General features: G+C 58.7%; 2 protein-coding genes and 1 long non-coding RNA gene across 3 annotated transcripts; 1 reads left to right on the forward strand and 2 right to left on the reverse strand.

Moving 5' to 3' along the window:
- The first annotated feature begins 1,445 nt into the window (after positions 1 to 1,445).
- On the forward strand, positions 1,446 to 2,646 carry LOC142362254 (uncharacterized). The gene is made up of 3 exons (XR_012764874.1): positions 1,446 to 1,589; positions 1,867 to 2,012; positions 2,496 to 2,646. It is a non-coding gene; the product is annotated as an uncharacterized LOC142362254 (long non-coding RNA).
- A 618-nt stretch (positions 2,647 to 3,264) lies between these two features.
- ARSA (arylsulfatase A) lies at positions 3,265 to 8,009 on the reverse strand. Its single transcript, XM_075428985.1, has 8 exons — positions 7,754 to 8,009; positions 7,161 to 7,401; positions 6,451 to 6,669; positions 5,812 to 5,981; positions 5,196 to 5,320; positions 4,892 to 5,019; positions 4,367 to 4,469; positions 3,265 to 4,253 (listed from the first exon to the last, which is right to left on the reverse strand). The coding sequence occupies exons 1-8, from the start codon at positions 7,999 to 8,001 to the stop codon at positions 3,952 to 3,954; spliced, it is 1,536 nt and encodes a 511-aa protein (XP_075285100.1). The 5' UTR covers positions 8,002 to 8,009; the 3' UTR covers positions 3,265 to 3,951.
- Positions 8,010 to 8,491: 482 nt separating this feature from the next.
- RABL2B (RAB, member of RAS oncogene family like 2B) lies at positions 8,492 to 19,039 on the reverse strand. The gene is made up of 8 exons (XM_075428476.1): positions 18,900 to 19,039; positions 18,791 to 18,820; positions 18,445 to 18,524; positions 15,538 to 15,617; positions 14,480 to 14,591; positions 12,470 to 12,567; positions 12,145 to 12,228; positions 8,492 to 11,850 (listed from the first exon to the last, which is right to left on the reverse strand). The coding sequence occupies exons 1-8, from the start codon at positions 19,004 to 19,006 to the stop codon at positions 11,770 to 11,772; spliced, it is 672 nt and encodes a 223-aa protein (XP_075284591.1). The 5' UTR covers positions 19,007 to 19,039; the 3' UTR covers positions 8,492 to 11,769.
- Between the last annotated feature and the right edge of the window lie 474 nt (positions 19,040 to 19,513).

The raw sequence follows: 19,513 nt of genomic DNA on the forward strand, positions 1-19,513 counted from the left end.
CGGGTCTCTTTGGGAAGGACCCAGTGGCAAGCGGCTGCGCAGAGCGGGGTGGCAGTGAACTTCCCCAAGAGGCTACGGTGCCACACTTGGTTTTCCCGGCTAGCTGTTAGCAGGCAGCACTGGGAGGCAGGCGCTGCTGCCTGCCACGAGGTCTGCAGAGCCTCGTCCCGCAAGCAGAGCATTCAGCGGGGGTCTGCTGGGGGTGTCCGAGCCCAGCTTCTGCCTCCCCTCCTGCTCGGAACCCTCCATGTTGCCTGCACCCCCCAGAATCCACCGTGCCCAGCACCCGGAATCAGCGACTCCGTGACATCAGCCACGGGGCCAAGGGTTCCCTGGGCAGCGTGACTGCTGCGGGCACTACGTCGGTGAGCTCTCGCTTCTTGCAGCTGCCACGTGCCGCTGGCAGCCATGAATTTGCTCCCCGTCCTCGTCCTGCTGGCCATGTGGTGGCCGGCGCACGGCATGTGGGACAACTGTGGGTAAGCGGCCCGAGGCTCTGGGAGGGAGCTGGGGCAGCCCTTGTGGGGTTGACTGGCGGGTGCTCGCTTGTCCCGTGGCCACAGCAAAGCTTCCTGAACGCCATGTGGGAGCCTCAGTTCCTTGCCAGCAGCCAGGCCGCTGGCACAACTCGCCTACGGGGCTGAAGCAGAAACGGGCAGATGGACGCATGCCCCACAGGGTTCCGCAGCCCTGCTGTCCATGCAGCGCCTGGTGGGGGGGAGGGGGGCTGACCTTCAGCCTGAACAGCAGCAAGCCACCGAGCAGGACACGAATGAGTTTCTGGTTACAGCAGGACCTGCAGGCACCGGCCCATGGATTCTTACTACGGCATGTCACGCGTCGTGGGTGGCACCGATGCCCAGCTAGGGGCCTGGCCCTGGATCGTCAGCATCCAGAAGCCCATCATAGGAGGCATGGCGCATGTCTGCGGAGGGTCGCTCATCAGCCCACAGTGGGTGCTCACCGCAGCCCACTGCTTCATCACGGCCAGGTCAGGAGGACCAGGGAACAGCCCCACAGCACTAGCAGGTGCCCAGTCCACAGCACCACGTGCTACTGCCATGCCGCTTCCTTGCAGCGCGCCCAGTGCCTGGGCACTGCCAAGCCCAGCCGAGAGACTGCTCGGGAGAGGGCTGGGCTCACGCCACGGCTTCCTAGCAGCCTCCCGCCCGACACTCCTCGTGCCCAAGGCGTGCTAGGGCAGTCGCACCCTCCGTAGCGCTGCCTTCCTCTCTGCCCTGTGCAGCAGAAGGCAGGGAGCTGCTGGGTTGCTGCAGCACGTGGCTGCGCTCCCTCTGACCCCTCTCTCCACCTGCCTTGCAGGCACATCACCATGTGGCGCGTGGTGATCGGGGCCAGCCACTTGACTCAGCTGGGCCCTGAGGCCCAAGTGCGCACTGTTAAGCGGCTGCAGGTTCACGAGCACTACAGCAACATCACGGACAGGAACGACATTGCCTTGCTGGAATTGGACCAGCCTGTCCAGTGCAGCTACTACGTGCAGCTTGCCTGTGTGCCCGACGCCTGGCTGAGAGTGTCGCAGCTGAGAAGCTGCTACGTCAGTGGCTGGGGTTCCACGACTGCAAGAGGTGAGTTCCCAAAAGGGAGTGGTGTCCTGAGCGCAGGCTGGGCACACTGGGGAGGCGGGGTGGGCTTCCTGACAGCAGAGGCGAAAGCCAGGGTCGGGCTGCGGGGTGCATGCCGGTGGAGAGGTGGGCCTGGTCCGTTACCCCAAGCAAGAGAGAAGGGAGACAGCAGCACAGTGCCTCTGGAGACGCAAAGCCCAGCGCAGGGGTTCACCCAGATGTGGGGGGGGTGGGGAGAACTGGCAGCGAGCTGCTGGCTAACTCCTTTCTGTGCTGACAGCTGGGGGACCAAGTGATGTCCTGCAGGAGGCCAAGGTCCGCCTCATCGATATCAAGCTCTGCAACAGCAGCCGCTGGTACGGAGGGGCCATCCACAGCCACAACTTGTGTGCTGGCTATCCGCAGGGCGGCATCGACACCTGCCAGGTGGGAGCGTGCTACAAGTCCACCCCCAACAGCACAGGCAGCCCTGTGGCAACCGCCCAAACCTGCCCCAGCGCGTGCTTTGCCTGGCAAGTCAGCCTGCCACTGCTGGGTCCCCTCCACTCTTGGGGTTCACCTCCCCTTGCCCAGATGCAGGTCCTTGCCCAGGGCCGCCCTTGTCCCAGAGGCCTGGCTCTCTGCCCACAAAGCCCATCTAGTGCTCTTGGCAGCCCACAGCTCCAGATCCCAGTCCTGCAACATCCCCCTTCCACACGTCCAGGATCACTGTGCAAAGAGGAGAGAGCGAGCCCTGCCTTACTGGCCCACGACCCACTCCCAGGCAAGGCTCTGTAGGCTCCAGCACCTGAGCAGAGCCTTTCTGTGCAGTGAGGACAGCTCTGAAAGGTGCTGCGGGAGACAAGGAGCCAGCCAGAGTCCTGACCGGGGCCACCCAACACCACCTTAACCCTCTCTCCTCCGCTGCAGGGTGACAGCGGTGGTCCTCTGGTCTGCAAAGATAACACCAGCGACTACTGGCTTGTTGGAGTGACCAGCTGGGGGAGAGGCTGTGCCAGACCAAACCAGCCTGGAGTCTACACCTCCACGCAGCACTTCCACCACTGGATCCTGGTACAGATGGGACTGCACCCAGCACTAACAGCTGCTCCAGCGCCACAGCCAGTCTCCACCTCAACTCCCTTTCAGAGGCCAAGGCCAACACCAACACAGTCGGGCAGCATTAGCCCCTGTCCATTTCCACGCCAGAAGCTGGTGGAATTCTTCAATGTGCTGCAGGAGCTCCTGCAGTTCCTATGGGGAAAAAAGGCTTGAGGAGCGGGAAGAACAGGAGCCAGCGCAGGCTGCACTGTACCACGACCATTTCCTTCTGGGGCAATGCCTGCTGCTCCAAAGGCAGCCTCAGCATCAAAGGCCTGCTCTGTGCTGCCCGCTCTCCTCCGAGTGCACACAAATGCTGAAGCTGACTTAGTTCTTGGAATAAAGTTGCCAGTTATCACAGTTAACCATGTCTGAGTCCAGTTCACTCTCGTGTGCAAGGCAAGGACTTCCGTACCGGCAAAATGAGGCTGCAGGCAGTCAAGGAGGGCACAAAGGGCAGGAGTCGCTCAGCAGGGCTGACACCATGCCTGGTCAGAGAGGAGGGTGCTCAGAGCCACCATGGGATGGAGAAGACTGGCACATTGAGGCTAGAAAGAGGATACAAAATAATGATGTGACATGCAGACAACTCTGGGGGTGATGATTAGGACCTGGTTTAAGCCTTCACTAATTGGAAAGATGAAAGAAAGCTGGCAGGAGTTACAGTGCCATGAGGAAGAGCCAGATGTCACCAGAAGTTAAGGGGGAATGGTGTGAGAGGTGGCCACACTTCACCGATATCTGAAGGAAGAGCTGGGGTCATTCTCCACTAGCTGCACAAGATCCTGCTTCTGAAGCTGCTAGGATCATCCACGCCCTCCTCTTGCTCTGCCCTTGGCCCCTGGCAAGTGATGGTGCTGCAGCTCCCAGCTCTGTTCCCACCCAGGCATGCACAACATGCCTCCAGCTGAGCTGGGACCTCTGGACGCTGGGGCATGCCCTTTGCTTCATCCTGATCATGGTTTGAAAGGAGCGGTTCTGGCTCTGGAGAGGATGCTGTATCATGGTCCCTCCCTGAACAAGTCAGGGTTTCTATCAAGAGGCATCAGCTTGAATGTCCAACACTGAGCACAGGGCCCACTGACCCGCACTCCTAGTGGGCTTGGTAATCTCCCCGACCCACAGCTTGCTACCCCAGCACTCTATTAATCAGAGGCGTCACTGAGCCAAAGCTGCAGGGTAGCTCCAAGGCTGAGCTTGGTTAGTTTGGGGCCGGGGGCATGTCTGGTGGGTTTGGGGTAAGGTTCCTGTGTGGAGCAACTGAAGGGGATGGAGCAGCAAAAGGCTAGGAGCAGCGGCAGCACGAAGGCTTAGGCGTGCAGTTTGGTACGCAGCAAGGCTGCAGGGTGGGATCCCTGCCCTTCCTGATCTGGCTTTCCCCAAACTCCATGCGCTGTTCAAAAAGCACTTTCTGCAGTTCGATCTCTTTCAGGACTTGCAGCACCTCCGGCCCTGCAGCGCTCTGCAGCAGATCGTAGTTCTCAGCTGGGTCTGACTCCAAGTCAAAGAGCAGCGGGGGCAAGTGAGGGGTCAGTGGGGTCAGCCCGTGGCAGGCCTGGTCTGGGGTCGTATCACTGTGAAAGGAACCTGCAAGAGAAACCCCCGGGTCTAGCTCAGTTTCTTCTCTTTGAGGTTTGGACAGCAAAACCGTACGGGACTTCACAAGGCTGCCCACGCCGAGGAGAGGAGTCAGCACTAACCTTGTGTGAAGTAATGGGCCTTGTACTTCCCAAGCCTGACAGCGAAGGGGCCGTGCAGTGGGTCGGGGGACGGCGGGTAGAAGAACATTGTCTGACGGGGACTCTGTGGGAAGCAGCAGAGCTAAGCTCACCCACGCAGCCACGAGGCTGAAGAGAAGCCTGGAGCAGGCCCAGGCAGAGACTCCAGGGAGTCACACGGGAGCCCCGATACTACAGCCAGAAGATGGCCAGAGAAGGGGGAAACCGGATGAGCAGCAGCATCCTGTTTGCTCCCTACTCAAAGCTGCTGGGGCTCTGCCCATCCACTGCAGCCACGGGGGTCTGGCCTGGCAATATGTTGCGCTTGTTAGAGCAGAGCAGGCCAGGGAAGCCCAGGAACTCCATGGCATGACCCAGGCCACAGAAAAGGTCCCAGCTCACGGATCTCCCCTGACCCGCAGCTGGTTCTACTCATCAGGCACACAGCTCCAGCCCCACACCCAGCCTTCACGCACAATGCCAGCCACGCCAGCCCGCAGGACTCACCTTCCCTGACCCAAAGAGCACTGGACTTAGGTCACAGCCATCCAGGGCAACGTTGGGAAGAGCCGCTCCAGCCAGGGCAGTCAGCGTTGGCAGGATGTCCAGGGTGCTTGCCAGCTCATGCGTCACTCCTGTCACCCACCACAGCAAGGCACAAAGAGAGGTTCAAGCACCTGATCCCACTCCCGTCCCTGCCATCCCCACTTCTCTCCAGCTCTCTGCTTGTCCCAGGGCAGCCGAGCTGCCATGACGCCCCTGCCTTGGCTGACATCAGCACGCAAAAGGCACCAGCAGTGCCGAGTCTCACCTGGAGCAATACGGCCTGGCCAATAAGCCACTGCTGGTTCCCGCATGCCACCTTCGTACGTTGTGCCCTTCCCACACTTCAGAAGGCCAGAGCTGCCTCCACGTGCCATCCGCATGGTGGAGGGGCTGCGAGAGAGAAGAACCACCTACCATCAGTTCCACAGGTTCACGCTACCCCTTCCCTGATGCTGCCAACGGGACGAGAGAGACATGGTGCCAGCGAGTGACACTGCCATCCTTCCCAGCCTTGTGAGGCCAGAGGCATGGGCCAAGGTGTGCGAGACGCCTAAGTGGTGCACCAGACACTGGCACCACTCACACATGGATGGAATCGGGGTGTATTTGGGCTGCTGCACACTCCTGGCCTGAACCCTGTGAGGTTTCCGCCCATGAGGAGGAACATAGCTAAGCCACAGGAACAAGGAGCAAATCGTGCACTGGCTCCTCTCATGAGCAGCTTCCACCTCTTGCCTCGCTTCAGGTCACTGGGGTCTCAGCTGGCAATGCCACACCACGTCCCTTTTGCCCCAGCCAACCAATGCCTCATTCCAGTTCCCCCATACCATGGCAGCAGAATCTTACCAGTGACAAAGTCCCCCCCTGCTGAGCCCACTCACCCATTGTCAGAAGTGAAAAACACCAAGGTTGTGTTTGCAAGTCCATTTTCCTCCAGTGCCTGCAGCAGCTGTCCCACCGAGGCATCGAACTCCAAGAGTGCATCACCAAATGGCCCACGCCGTGACTGCCCTGTAAACTCCTGGCTTGCAAACTGGGGGTAGTGAGTATGCTGGAGAAAGGGCAGAGAAGACTGCTGCACAAACTCCCCCAGAGCTGCATCTGCTGTCCCCAGATCTACGGTTCCCCCAGGGACAGCGAGCACCCCAGCTACGACATGGAGATACGTGACAATGCCCATGAGACGGGAGGAGGCTTGTCCCCAAGCTTCAGAAACAGCTCTCACAAATGGCACAAAGGAGCAGAGCCCCAGGAGAGGATGCGGGAAGTTTTCCCAGGTGGACTCCTGGCCCAGAGAAGCGGGCAAAGCTCCAGAAAGAAGCAGCCCACAGCCATTATCAGAACAGTCCTGCCACAAGACCTGGGCGTGGAAACAGCGACCCCAGGTCATCCAAGGGCAGGTACTGACTGCTCAGCACAGCCCTGGGGCGGCAGGATCCCAGACGCTTCCCTGCTCTCCCCACAGGACAAAGGTTCCCTTCCCCACCCTTGGGACGGGAGCAGCCCTCCCTCTCTCCTACGTGGGAGGCATAGTAGAGCAGGAAGGGGAGGCCTCGTCGGGCACAGTCAGCGATGAAGTCCCGGGAGAATTTGTTGTAGAGTGGCACCAGATCAGGGAAAGAGACCGGCTGCTGCACGATGCTCTGGTTCCAGAGCAGCGGGACTGGCACTAAGCCTTGGTCGCAAGTCCCAAAACACTTGATGTCAGGTGGGAAGCAGGTGAGATTCTGGCAGGGGCCCTGGAGAGAACAAATAACACTTTGTCTTTCACCTGTGTTGCAGGACAGTGAGGGGAGGGGAGTAACGAGTCTCACAGCAGCCCACCACCAGGTCCTACACGCACCCTTTGCACAGCCACGCCCAGAAGTCACAGGGTCTGTGCCCACCCGAGAACTGTCCAGGAACCACGCTGCCCCAACATCATTTTCTCCTGACAGCCATTCAGATGTTTCTTTGTAGCCCGGAAGCTGACCCTCCCTCCCTCGACACAGGGCATATATCCCCACACACAACTGCTACCCCCGTTCTGCAAGACTGCCCCATCACACGAGCACCTCAGAGACGGGCTCTCCCCGCCAGCATCCACCTCCCCAGCCTGCAGCCACCCACTCGCACCCTCCCAGGCAAGTGCTAACGCGGCCTACGCACTCTCCAGCAAGCTTCGTCTTTCAGGCACTCTCCCCAGCCAGCCAGCCCCGGGACACCCTTCGGGGCTCGACAAGAGTCTCACCTGGTCGTGGGAGTAGGGCACGCCCAAGAAGTGGTCAAAGCCCTGGTGGATGGGCAGGAAGGAGCCGTTCATCCCCAGACCGAGGTGCCACTTGCCAACCATGGCTGTGGCGTAGCCCTCAGCCTTCAGCACCTCTGCAATGGTGACCTCCGACAGCGGGAGGCCTCCCCGCGAGTCCGGGTCGAACACGCCAGGGTAAACCCCCGAGCGCGTCTGGAACCGGCCTGTCAGCAGGGCGGCCCTGCAGGCGAGAGCGGGGAGGGAGCGAGGAGACGGTGTCAGCCGGGCGCAGCGCAGGCCGCGGTGCTCAGCCCCCGCGGAGCCGTGCCCCGCTCCTCAGCGCCCGGCAGCCCGGCTCCCCGCTCCCTCAGCGGCTGCCGCTGCCACCTCCCCTGCCTGCTGGGCCCGGCGGCCGGTCCCCTCGCGGAGCCTTCGGGCCTCCCGGGACGCGGCAGGCTGATCGCCCGCCCGGTCCTCCCCGCGCCGCAGCTCCCCAGGCGGGTGCCAGGTCCTGCCCCGACGCCTCCTCCGCGCCCGCCCCGGGGCCCCGCAGCAGGCGCCGGCCGGCGGGGCCGGAGCGGCGGGGGCCGTACCGGGATGGGCTGCACACCGGCGAGCCGCTGTAGAAGCTGGTGAAGCGCAGCCCTCGGGCAGCCAGCCGGTCCAGGTTGGGGGTGGCGGAAGAAGGGTGCCCGTAGCTCCCCAGGTCCCCGAAGCCCAGGTCGTCCGCCAGCACCAGGACGAAGCTGGGGGGGGCGGCGGCCGCTCCGCGCCAGGCCAGCAGCGCCAGGGCCCACGGCAGGCCCAGAGCCCACGGCAGGCCCCGGCCCCGCGGCTCCATCGCGCCGCTGCCCGGGCAGGCCCCGCGGTCCGCCGACGCGCGCGGCGCGAGCCCGGCCCGGCCGGCGGAGCCGAGCCACCTGACCGGCGCGCGCAGCCACGTGACCCGGCACCGCCGCGGGGCACGCCGGGAGTCGTAGTCCGCCGCGGGACACGGCGGGAGGGGGCCGCGCCGGGCCGCAGCTCGGTGCTCGGTGCCCGGTGCCGGCGGCCTCCGGGGACCCGGGCCGGCCGCCGGGCGCTGCGGCCGAGGGCGCTTTGCTGCCGGCGGGGGCTTCCCAGAGACCCGCCCTCAGCGCGGCCCGGGTCCGGGGGCTGCGGGCTCAGCCCGTGTGTCCAGCCCCTGGTCCCGGGCAAGAGGCCTGGCGGCCGCCGGCAACCCGAGCTGCTCCCAGCCGCGCCGGGGCCGGGGCCGGGGCCGGGGCCGGGGCCGGGACGCCGTGAGGCTGTCCGGAGAGGAGACGGACACCTCGGCGTGGGGCGGCGAGCGGCCGCCCTCTCCGCTGGGGCTGGGTGGCCCGGGTGGGCGTCCCCTGCCCCGAGCCTGTGGCTGGCGGCAGCTGCCGGCCCGGGCCGCTGCTCCCGGCTTCCCGCCTGCTGGAGGAGCAAACGAAGCTGCTGCTTTCCAGGTGCGCGCAGCGGGCAAACCCCCCTTGGACAGGCAGAGAGCGTGGCGTGGTTCGGGGCAGGCCGGGCCTTACGGGAGCCTGGGTGCTTTTCCAGTGATCTGCGTTTTCGTACAGCGAGGACAGAGTTTCATGCTCGGGCCCAAGGACTGCTGGCTGTGCCTGGACACAGGAGCCCGTGTCCTGTGGATCAGTGACTTGTAACCCAGGCGAGGAAGGGACGGTGCAGAGAGCAGCGGCGATTCCCTGGTGGCAGGGAGTGACAAGGAGAAGGAGGAGGGACAGGGCAGGTGCTGCACCCTGGGAAGGCCGTACCGTATTGCTGTGTCTGCTTTGGACAGCCGGAGGAAGCTCGGCAGATGGGCACAGAAAGGAGAGGAGGGCTCACGTCCTGAAGACCTCCGTTTGTTCAGTTTATCCAACAGGAGATTCAAGCAAGAGCAGAGATGGTGTACAAGCACAGGCGCCGTGGCGGTGGCCTAGGATTAACCAGCCAGCAGGCAGAGGTGAGGGCTTCCAGCCCAAAGGCAAGGCAGGGGTAAGGCTGGCTCGTGTCCTAGCCTGGATCTTCTCATGTAGATGTGCCTGTGTTTTGCATCCAGCCTGCGTGACCAGTCTGTTCTGGATTTTCCTTTGATGACTAGTCAGCATCTCTTGAGACCCATCCCGCTTTTACAACCACTTTCGAATGTGCCAGTGAACTCTGCTCTGCATGGCTCCCCATCCTCCACAGTTCAGACCGTCGCCACAGCCCCTGGCCTTCCAGTGTGTCTAGCCCCACGCCGCCTCACGGCCTGGGCCCTGGCACAAGAAGGATGCTGGGGCTGCTGCTGTGCTCGCTGACATCAATTATTCAGGGCCGAGAGGCAGAGTGAGGAGGCTGGTGCTGCGGCAGGAGACGAAACTGCTGCATAATTCATGGCAGCCCCTTTGCTGACAGGGCATGGCAGCGCTTGCCGTGCAGTGCCTGGCCACAGGGATCAGGGTGCTGGTGGCTGGCAGTCGGGACACTGAAAGGAGAGCAGTTGGGGCTCTGAGCTCTGGGCGGGCACGGCATGGGGACAGAGTTCCAGAGTCCAGACAAGGAGCAGGGTGGGAGGTGTGAGGCCACGTGCGCTGTGTGCAAGTTACTTGGCTGCAGGAAACGAAGCAAGGCACGGCGTGACTGCCCCAACCTGCACAGGCGCCAGCGGCACAGGTAGGACACGCGGATGAACAGTGTCCACGCGGCCGGCCGTGGAGGGAGAGGCACGAGTGACTGCTGCAGTGCTGTGGGAGCACCCACGCTGAAAGGCCTGTGTGGGCCAGGCACGGGTGGGAACGGCAGGGGTGGGTGTGATAGGCTGTGTCCGTGGGGTGTTAACCAGCAGTGTGTTTGTGTGGGTGCAACGCTCTGTGCGTGTGTCCATGGACATGGAGATGCGCGTGTGCATGCATGGGTGAGTGAGTCTGCATGTGCGCCCGTGCCAGGTGCATTCTGCATCTGCGTGCGTCACTGTGTGTACGCTGTGAGCATGCACGTGCACAGACGGGTGGGTGCACGCTGTGTGTGTGCGTGTGGCGTGTGAGGGTGGCTGCGTTCCACAGGCATGCATACCGTATGCCTGTGTCCGTGCACCGACTGTGTGTCTGTGCTCTGTGTGTGTGTGTGTGTGTGTGCACGGCCAGGTATGCGCATGTGTGCACATGCACCCTGTGCGCGTTGCGCTCTGTGTTCAAGGCGTGTGTTTTGGAGTAGGGGTGTGCACACACCCTGGGTGCAGGATCAACAGGAGCCAGCACAGGCTGCACTGTACCACGACCATTTCCTTCTGGGGCAATGCCTGCTGCTCCAAAGGCAGCCTCAGCATCAAAGGCCTGCTCTGTGCTGCCCGCTCTCCTCCGAGTGCACACAAATGCTGAAGCTGACTTAGTTCTTGAAATAAAGTTGCCAACTTTCACAGTTAACCATGTCTGAGTCCAATTCACTCTCGTGTGCAAGGCAAGGTCTTCCGTGCCCGGCAAAATGAGGCTGCAGGCAGTCAAGGAGGGCACAAAGGGCAGGAGTCGGCTCAGAAGGGCTGAAACCATGCCTGGTCAGAGAGGAGGGTGTGGGTGCAGTGGAAGAAGTGAACACAGGTGATAGGGGACTAGAGGTCTTGGGGAGAGCATTTGGGAACACAAAGTGTCCTAGGCAGGCTACTGGTGGGATCCCTGTGTGCGTGTGTGTGTATAGAATGCACTAGTGAACTTGAAACCAGACGCTCTCATGACCCAGGAGACACTGATCTGGAAATGCCCAAGGTTTGCACCAAAGACTGGGTAAGGAGCTTGACATCCAGCCACACATAGTACATGGACTGAATTTCCATCCTGTTATTTGAGGAATCTGTAAAGATGCTGTTCTTACGAATGCAGGGAGTGCAGGTGTGTTGATGTTTCCCTAGAAAATATCCACTGCTGATCACCCGGAAAGGGAGAAAAGGACTGGGCTGTGTTCATGTTTACGTAAGCAGTGGTTACGTATACATGGGCGCTGGTAAAGGCATTGCTCCATGTCCATCGGTTTTGCCGTTCCCATCAATTGCGTCAGTCTGTGTGTGGGTTTGTGTATCTGCCTTTTTGGAATGCAGCGTCAGTCTGAAAAGAAACTCTACAGCAGAGATCACACTGGTGGACAGAGGCAGCACCGGCTCGGCTGTGAAAGCACCGGGGAGGGCTGGCAGTTGCCCTTGGGATATCTACTTGTATAGTAACTGAACTGCCTTGTAACAAAAGTGCAGGAAGGATGCAAGCTGAAAGCTTTATAAAAAAATTCTTTAGTGTTTCTTTTCTCCAGTAGGTACCAATAAAGCATCTGGGCAGGACCCTTCGCTGCCGGTCCAAGAGTGGCTTAGCTCTCCTGGCAAGCTTTGCCTTGAAGAAGCATGCAGTAACTAACAACCATGTGGCTACTCTCGCCCTTCCTCGACCAGGAGGTGCAGTGGCTAGGGCCGAGTCAAGGAAGGTCATGCCCAGAGAGTCTCCCGCAAGAAGAGGAGAGGCCCAGCTGCCCTTTACCAGAGCTCTCGGGCATGAGAAAAATCACTCTCCTCTGTGAAGGCCAGCTCTAACTAGCCCCAGAAGTCTACAGCAAAGGGGAAAACAGGCTTGGGGTCTGCACCTTAGGCAGATGGGGGCTTCTCTTCGGGGCAGCTCTCCTCCGTATCCGACAAATTCTCACTGTTCTTCTGCAGGTCAAAGCTCTGGAAAGGAGCAGGACAAGGAACTGCTGAGAAGCGCGAGAGCAACAGCTACACTCTGCTGTGGTTCTTTCAGATTCAGTCTAGGGCACCGTGGGCTCTTCAGAGGGTCACCACCTCACCCCTTCCAGCTTAGCCACGAGCAGCACACAGACCTCCCTGTGTCACCAGCATAAGGCAAATCTTTCCATGCCTGCAAAGTTTCACCCACTGCTACAGGCTCTGCTTTCCCGGAGGGAAAAAAGAGCAGAGCTGCTAATCACTTAGGAGGAGTGCCGTAAGTAGAGCCTTTCTTACCTCCAGTTCTCGCATGACTTCATCCATGAAATCTGCTGAATTCTGTTTGTAAGCAACTGCCAGTTTGATAGCATCGTTGAAGAGCTGACGAGAAGGAGAATGCTTGTCACTCAAAGTAAGGAGCACTGGCTTTCTGTAACACGCGGAAAATGTTCCCACACCCCAAGAAAAAATAAACAAACACAGACCTCTGCAACTACCTACAGCTACCAGGACCAAACAGATGTTCTTAGCCCATTTTCTGCTCTCTGTGCCTACAGCAGTCTCCATGTCCTTGGACTGTCTAGGGCTCTCATGGATGCTTAGCCAAAGAGCTATGTTTTACCTTCACTACATTGGTGCCGTCTGCAGCAGACACAAAGTAAAAGGGCAAACTGAACTTCCGGGCAAAGTTGAAGCTTTTCTGGGTCACCTTTGTATCCGCTGGGGGCAAAAAAAGGAGAAGTGGTCAGTAAGACATCACTGTAGGCAGAATGCCAACATATGCAGGAGGGGTGGAACAGATGGAGACCAGAGCCCCATTTAGCCGTCAAGGCCGCCTCACTTTAGTACAAGGCTAGTAGAGTCCTCCCCGAAAAGCCAGCAGAGTTCTTGTTGGTTTATCCATGGTGCTTGAGTAAATTATGGATGGATTGTGATGTGCTATAAATGAAAAATGCTTTGCAGCTTAGAATACGTCAGTTCCCTTGCTGTGCAGCAACTAGGAATGTTTTCCAGGCACCTGCCTCTCATTTTTGCTGCGTGTCCGCATGACCTGGACACCGCTGCTAGTGCTAGTCATGCCTCTCCCTCCAGTCTGGCCTTTTTAACCGGAACTCCCCACTGCCCTTATGCCATGTTACCTATATTCCTGTGAGTCAAGGGCACGCTCACAGCATACAAATGACTCAACTGTTACACATTTTACTTAACAGGCAGTTAGGTCCAGCTACCCCAACCTCAGTAAGCCAGAGGCTTTATTTCAGTTTTGGAACACATCTGCTGCGTATTTACAGGACGTGCTGACACAGCAGTAACAGCTCAAAGTTTTGCTAGAGAGACAGCCTGTATGCTCGCACAGGAGGATGGCTCGAGACCACCCGCCTTTCCTCACAGAAGCAACAGCTAAACTAGTTCAGAGTCGAAAAGCTTACCAGTGAGCACTGCCCAGGCAGCCGCTCCCTACCTCTCCGCAGGAAGCTGGATCAACTGTGGTGCAGACTGGGCCTGTGTTAAGAGCTGTGGGCTGATCATTTCCTAGTCCAGGTAGAACACAGCAAACAAAGGCAAGGCAGAAGACTCTCTTGGAGCAGTGTCCACTCACACACAGAACGCTAAGAGCAGGATTCATCTACACAGAGGTTCTGTCTACAATAGGGCTGTCAACACCAAGTCCACCTGCCTTGGACTTCCTGTACAGTCTGTGCAACCAGCGGATTCAGGGCTGGCTTGACACATCCTATAGGAAAGGCTTTTATTAGGTAAGATCAATCATGCCCTAAGCCACACCACTGAACCGAATGAGCTTCCATAGACTGCAGTGGGAGCCCAGGCACTTTACTGAGGTGGGCACACCTAGTCATAGCTGCAATGATTTCTACCATGGATGTCAGCAGGGGCTGGAACTAGATGATCCCTTCCTAGATGGTCCCTTCCAACCCAAAGCATTCTATGATGATGACACTGTGCTTGACAGAGAATGGCAGCAGACTGTGGTCCTAAGGCTACGTGTTCTCTCGTTGATGCTGAGCAGAAAGCTGATGTTATGCGCTCTCACAAGATGCAGAAGACAGATCACAACCCAAATGATGGCAATAATGAATGCTTAGCTGGCATTCCTAACGGGAGGGAATCATCCAGTCATCTGCAGAGGAAGATGAACAATTTTGCCAGCAGCTATATTTAGACACTTTAGCACAGAGGAGTCCCACGGAAACCTGCAGGCTGAATTAGCAATACAAAGGCAGTTGCTGACTATACCAGGGGAAGCCACGTAACAGGTAATGCTCCTTTCCCAGCAGCACATCCTGCAATGTTGACTAGGTACTGCTCCAACCAGCTTTTGGGTTCTTGATGGATGAAAAGCGCAGCATGGTGAGGACAGAACTGGAAGGACGTCACTTGAATAAACTTTCAATGGATCAAATTTGTCTTTCGAATTGCTACTAAAACAAGGACAAGTGCCTATAAGACAGCATGCAAGGTCAGTAGAGGACCCAGCTATTCGTTTGGCAAAATACAGCCTAATACTCGAGAACTCATCTGGACCTAACAGACGAGCAACATTCTTTCTCAGCCGCGTCAGAAGAGAATCACATCACAGTCCTGAGGGGCTGAAAGAAGAAGATATACTCACCATCAATTTTATTTGCCCCCACAAGGCAAGGAATCTCTGGGCGGAATTCTCTCAGCTCCTTGTACCAGATGTTTAAGTTCTTGTAGGTGACTTTCCGCTGCACATCAAACACCTTCCAAAAAAGAACCAGCTATCATGGGGCCAACAGCAGGACAGCTCCTGATCAGCCCACTGCCCCAAACACAAGTACAGAATCCAGAATTTTCCCAGGAGGACATCAACAAAGGAAACTGGCCTTTGTTAGGAAGGACGAAAGAGAAAAGGGAGAAACATGCAGCCAGCCCATTTCTTTACATGATGCAGGAAACAGTCCCTCGGTTTCCTTTACATTCTTATTTTGTACTGTGGCAAGCACTCTGTCACCCACGACAGTGAACAAGCACAGGGGAAAGATCTGTTCTGCTAAGTAGGGTCAGATATGAGGCTTCGCCATTTTGACAACTAAAACATCAGCGAAGCTGAGGGATGCTCACAAGTGATGAGAAATAGTGGCGAGTTAGAACAACAATACAAACCAAGAGACCTAAGCGGGTTAGGACTCAGGAGACAAGACTGATTTGAGCTAATCAATGGGAAGCACCAAAGCATGGGAAAATAGAAAGGCAGAAGACCAGAGAAGAATGTGTTCTGTAGTACCCCCGCAGAACAAGTCAGAACAGTCTTCTACTCCATAATCCAACAGTCACATCACAGAACAAGAAAGGAGTGCCCTCTCCCTCACATCATCTCTGACAGGACTGCTTCTAAATATGTACATTCAGTTGTATGTACCACCTTACTGGAAACACAGTGACAAAAGTAAGGAAATTTAGAAGACAGCAAAGCCAGGGAATATAGTAAGAGGGCTATCGGGAAAGACAGAAGAGAGCTAAACATACCAAACTACACCAGTTTTATCTGGTGAGAGAAGGAAGAACAGTATAGGAAAGTTTTTTAGACCATTGGAAGAGACAAAAACATGGCAGCGTAATCATAAGAAGTAACGTGCAGGCCAAGTGTCAGCTGGGACGGTTATTAGTCAAAATTCCATCAGATCACAGCTGAGACACCACCCTTACCATGATACAAGCATGAGCCTTATGGTAATAGGATGGATGCATGCTCTGGAACCTCTCCTGTCCAGCTGTATCCCAGAAGTCTGTAAGACACACAAAACAAGCTTAGAATGACACAGCTTTCCAAGTTCTGTTTTCCGCACAGCTTAAACCCAGGACGCAAAGGCCAGTCCGTCTACTGAGGGTCACAAATTAGGTTTCACCTCACTAATCTGAAACACTCCAGGTCTAAGAAATTATGCAAAACTAAGACCCTTTCTTAGCTAGGCTTAGCTACAAGTTGTGCTGACATGGGACATTGCTATAGACATATTAGCAAGAGAGAAGCCATCAGTAGACATGACTGATAAAGGACAGTAAGACAAAGCCATTCAAAAGTGGACAAGCGCCAAGCTACGGATGTCATCTCTCTGGACTTCTGTAAGGCCTTTGACACGGTTCCCCCTCCTCCCCCTTCCCCCCCCCCCCCAGCATTCTTCTCTCCAAATTGGAGAGATATGGATTTGATGTGTGGACTGTTCGGTGGATGAGGAATTGCTTGGATGGTCGCATCCAGAGGGTAGTGGTCAGGAAGTTCAACAAGCCCAAGGGCAGGGCCCTGCACCTGGGTCAGGACAACCCCCCGTACCAATGCAGGCTGGGGGATGAAGGGATAGAGAGCAGCCCTGCCAAGAAGGACTTGGGGGTGCGAGGGGGTGAAAAGCTGGACATGATCCAGCAATGTGTGCTGGCAGCCCAGCAGGCCAACCGTGCCCTGGGCTGCATCCCCAGCAGCGTGGGCACAGGGCCAGGGAGGGGATTCTGCCCCTCTGCCCTGCTCTGCTGAGACCCCCCAGGAGTCCTGTGTCCAGCTCGGAGCCCTCAGCACAGGACAGAGCTGGAGCTGTGGGAGCGGGGCCAGAGGAGGCCCCAGCCATGATGCAAGGGCTGGAGCCCCTCTGCTGGGAGGAGAGGCTGGGAGAGCTGGGGCTGCTCAGCCTGGGGAAGAGAAGGCTGCGGGGAGACCTTACTGGGGCCTTTCAGTACTTCAAGGGGGCTTATAAGACGGACGGGGACAGGCTTTTCAGCAGCGCCTGTTGCAATAGGGCAAGGAGTAATGGTTTTAAACTGAAAGAGGGGAGAATTCGACTGGATATAAGCAAGAAATGTTTTACAATGAGGGTGGTGAAACCCTGGAACAGGCTGTCCAGAGAGGTTGTGGAGTCTCCTTCTCTGGAGATATTCAAAACCCACCTGGATGAGGTCCTGTGCAGCCTGCTCTGGGTGACCCTGCTTTAGCAGGGAGGGTGGACTAAATGATCCCCAGAGGTCCCTTGATGTACTTTTACAACTTCTTGTTGTCTTTGACATCCTTTGCCAGATTTAATTCCAGGTGGACCTTAGCCTTCCTTGTTGCATCCTTGCATGCTCTGACAACATTCCTGTATTCCTCCCAAGTGGCCTGTCTGTCTTTCCACATTCCCTAGACCTTTCTCTTCTGTCAGAGTTCCACTAGAAGCTCCTTGCTCATCCATGCGAGTCTCCTGCCTCCTTTGCTAGATCTCTTGCTCAGGGGCATGCACCGATCCTGAGCATGGAGGTAGTGATGCTTAAACAGCAACCAGCTCTTTTGGATTCCCCTGCTTTCTAGAGCCCTGATCCACGGGATTCCTCCAAGTAGGTCCTTGAAGAGGCCAAAGTTAGCTCTCCTGAAGTCCAAGGTTTTGATCCTACTTATTGCCCTGCTTCCTCCACGCAGGATCCTGAACTCCACCATTTCATGGTCACTGCAGCCGAGGCTGTCGCCAGCCTTCACATCCTCAACCAGTCCCTCTTTGTTTGTCAGTACAAGGTCCAGCAGCATGCCTCTCCTCCTTGGCTCCTCCTCCACTTGCATCAGAAAGTTATCATTGATGCTCTGCAGGAACCTCCTGGACTGCGTGTGCCTGGCTATGTGGTCTTCCCAGCAGATGTCAGAGTGGTTGAAGTTGCCCATGAGAACCAGGGCCTGTGACTCAAACACTACTTTCAGCTGTCTGTAGAAGGCCTCAGCAACTTCCTCATCCTGCTCAGGTGGCCTGTAGTACACACCCACAACAATGTCACCCATATGAGCCTGTCCCTTAATTCTAACCCATAAGCTCTCGACTCATTCTTCATGCGCCCCCAGGAAGACCTCAATACATTCCAGTTGCTCCCTCACATACAGAGCAACTCCACCATCTCGCCTTGCTGGCCTGTCTTTCCTAAATAGTGTGTAGCCATCCATGACAGCACTCCAGTCATGCGAGCTGTCCGACCAGAGGGACTGCAGCATCTCTCCTGTGAGGAAAGGCTGAGAGGGCTGGGACTTTATAGCCTAACGAAGAGAAGGCTCAGGGGGGATCTCATCAATGACTATAAATACCTGAAGGAAGAGTCTAAAGAAGATGGAGCCAGGCTCTTTCTAATGGTGCCCAGTGTCAAGGGCAGAGGCAGCAGGCACTAACTGAAACATGGGAGGTTCCCTCTGAACATCAGGAAACACTTTTTCCACTGTGAGGGTAACTGAGCACGAGCACATTTCCCAGGGAGGCTGTAGAGTCTGCCTCCTTGGAGACATTCAAAAGCCATCTAGACACTGTCCTGGGCAACTGGCTGTAGGTGGCCCTGCTTGGACAGAGGGTTGGACAGGATGACCTCCAGAGGTCCCTTCCACTCTCAGTCATTCTGTGATTGTGATCCTTTCATTCACCCATTTTCCCACCTACAAACCATTTTTTGGCAACCCCTTCCCACTGCAAGGAACTCCCCCGCCATATTTTTGGGTCCGCGTATTGCTGCGTATGCCAACAGCACCGTCGCTGTTTCTCCCTCTGCACAGAGCCGGCGTCGCCCTGCCCCCGGGCCTACAGGGCCCGCGGAAGACCTAGCAGGGCACTCCCCACTTACCCACGAGGATGGCCCGCCCGTCCACCCGAGCACGGTGCTTGTAGAGCGTCAGGGCGAAGGTGGAGAGCTGCTGGGGGCGGCTGCGCCCGTGTCAAGGAGCCGACGGAGGAGCACGTTCCCCCACTCCGCAGCGACCGCCGGCGCCGGGCCGGCGCCCGCCCCCTCCGCCGGGCCCGCCGCAGTTCCCCGGGCCGGGCCACCGGCCGCCCGCCCGCCCCGGCCGCGCCTCCCGCCGCGCTCCGCCGGGCCGGGCCGCCAGCCGCGCAGCGGCGCGGGGCTGCTCGGGGCGCAGGCCCGGGAACACGGCCGGGAAGGCAGGGGCCGCGGGCGGCGCGCAGAAGGATACAAGCCGTCCAGCAGGAACCTCTCCAGCAGCCTGCGGAGAGAGCACCACGCACCCGTCAGGCCGCGGGCCCGAGCCGCCCCTCCCCTCCTCGCGGGAGCCGGACACGCACTTGGACTTGCCCACGGCGCTGTCGCCCAGGCAGATGATCTTCACGGTCTCCTCAGCGCCGGCCGCGGCCTCGTCCCGGGCCTGCTCCGCCGCCGCCGCGTCCGCCATGGCGCCGCCCCCGCGTCCCCGCTGCTACGCGACACGGCGGGCCCCGCCTCGGGCCCTTGCCTCTCGGCCCCGCCCTTAGCGCGCTCGGCCCCGCCTCAGGCCCCGCCTCGGGCCCCGCCTCTCGGCCCCGCCCTTAGCGCGCTCGGCCCCGCCTCGGGCCCCGCCTCGAGCCCCGCCTCGGGCCCCGCCTCAGGCCCCGCCTCGCCTCGGCCCCGGCCCCGCCTCTCGGCCCCGCCCTTAGCGCGCTCGGCCCCGCCTCAGGCCCCGCCTCGGGCCCCGCCTCTCGGCCCCGCCCTTAGCGCGCTCGGCCCCGCCTCGGGCCTCGCCTCGAGCCCCGCCTCGGGCCCCGCCTCAGGCCCCGCCTCGCCTCGGCCCCGGCCCCGCCTCTCGGCCCCGCCCTTAGCGCGCTCGGCCCCGCCTCAGGCCCCGCCTCGCCTCGCCTCGGCCCCGCCTCGCGGTCCCGCCCTTAGCACGCTCGGCCCCGCCCTTCTCCCCCTGGTCAGTGCG

This window comes from Opisthocomus hoazin, chromosome 8 (assembly GCF_030867145.1).
Source record: "Opisthocomus hoazin isolate bOpiHoa1 chromosome 8, bOpiHoa1.hap1, whole genome shotgun sequence".
NCBI lineage: Eukaryota > Metazoa > Chordata > Aves > Opisthocomiformes > Opisthocomidae > Opisthocomus > Opisthocomus hoazin.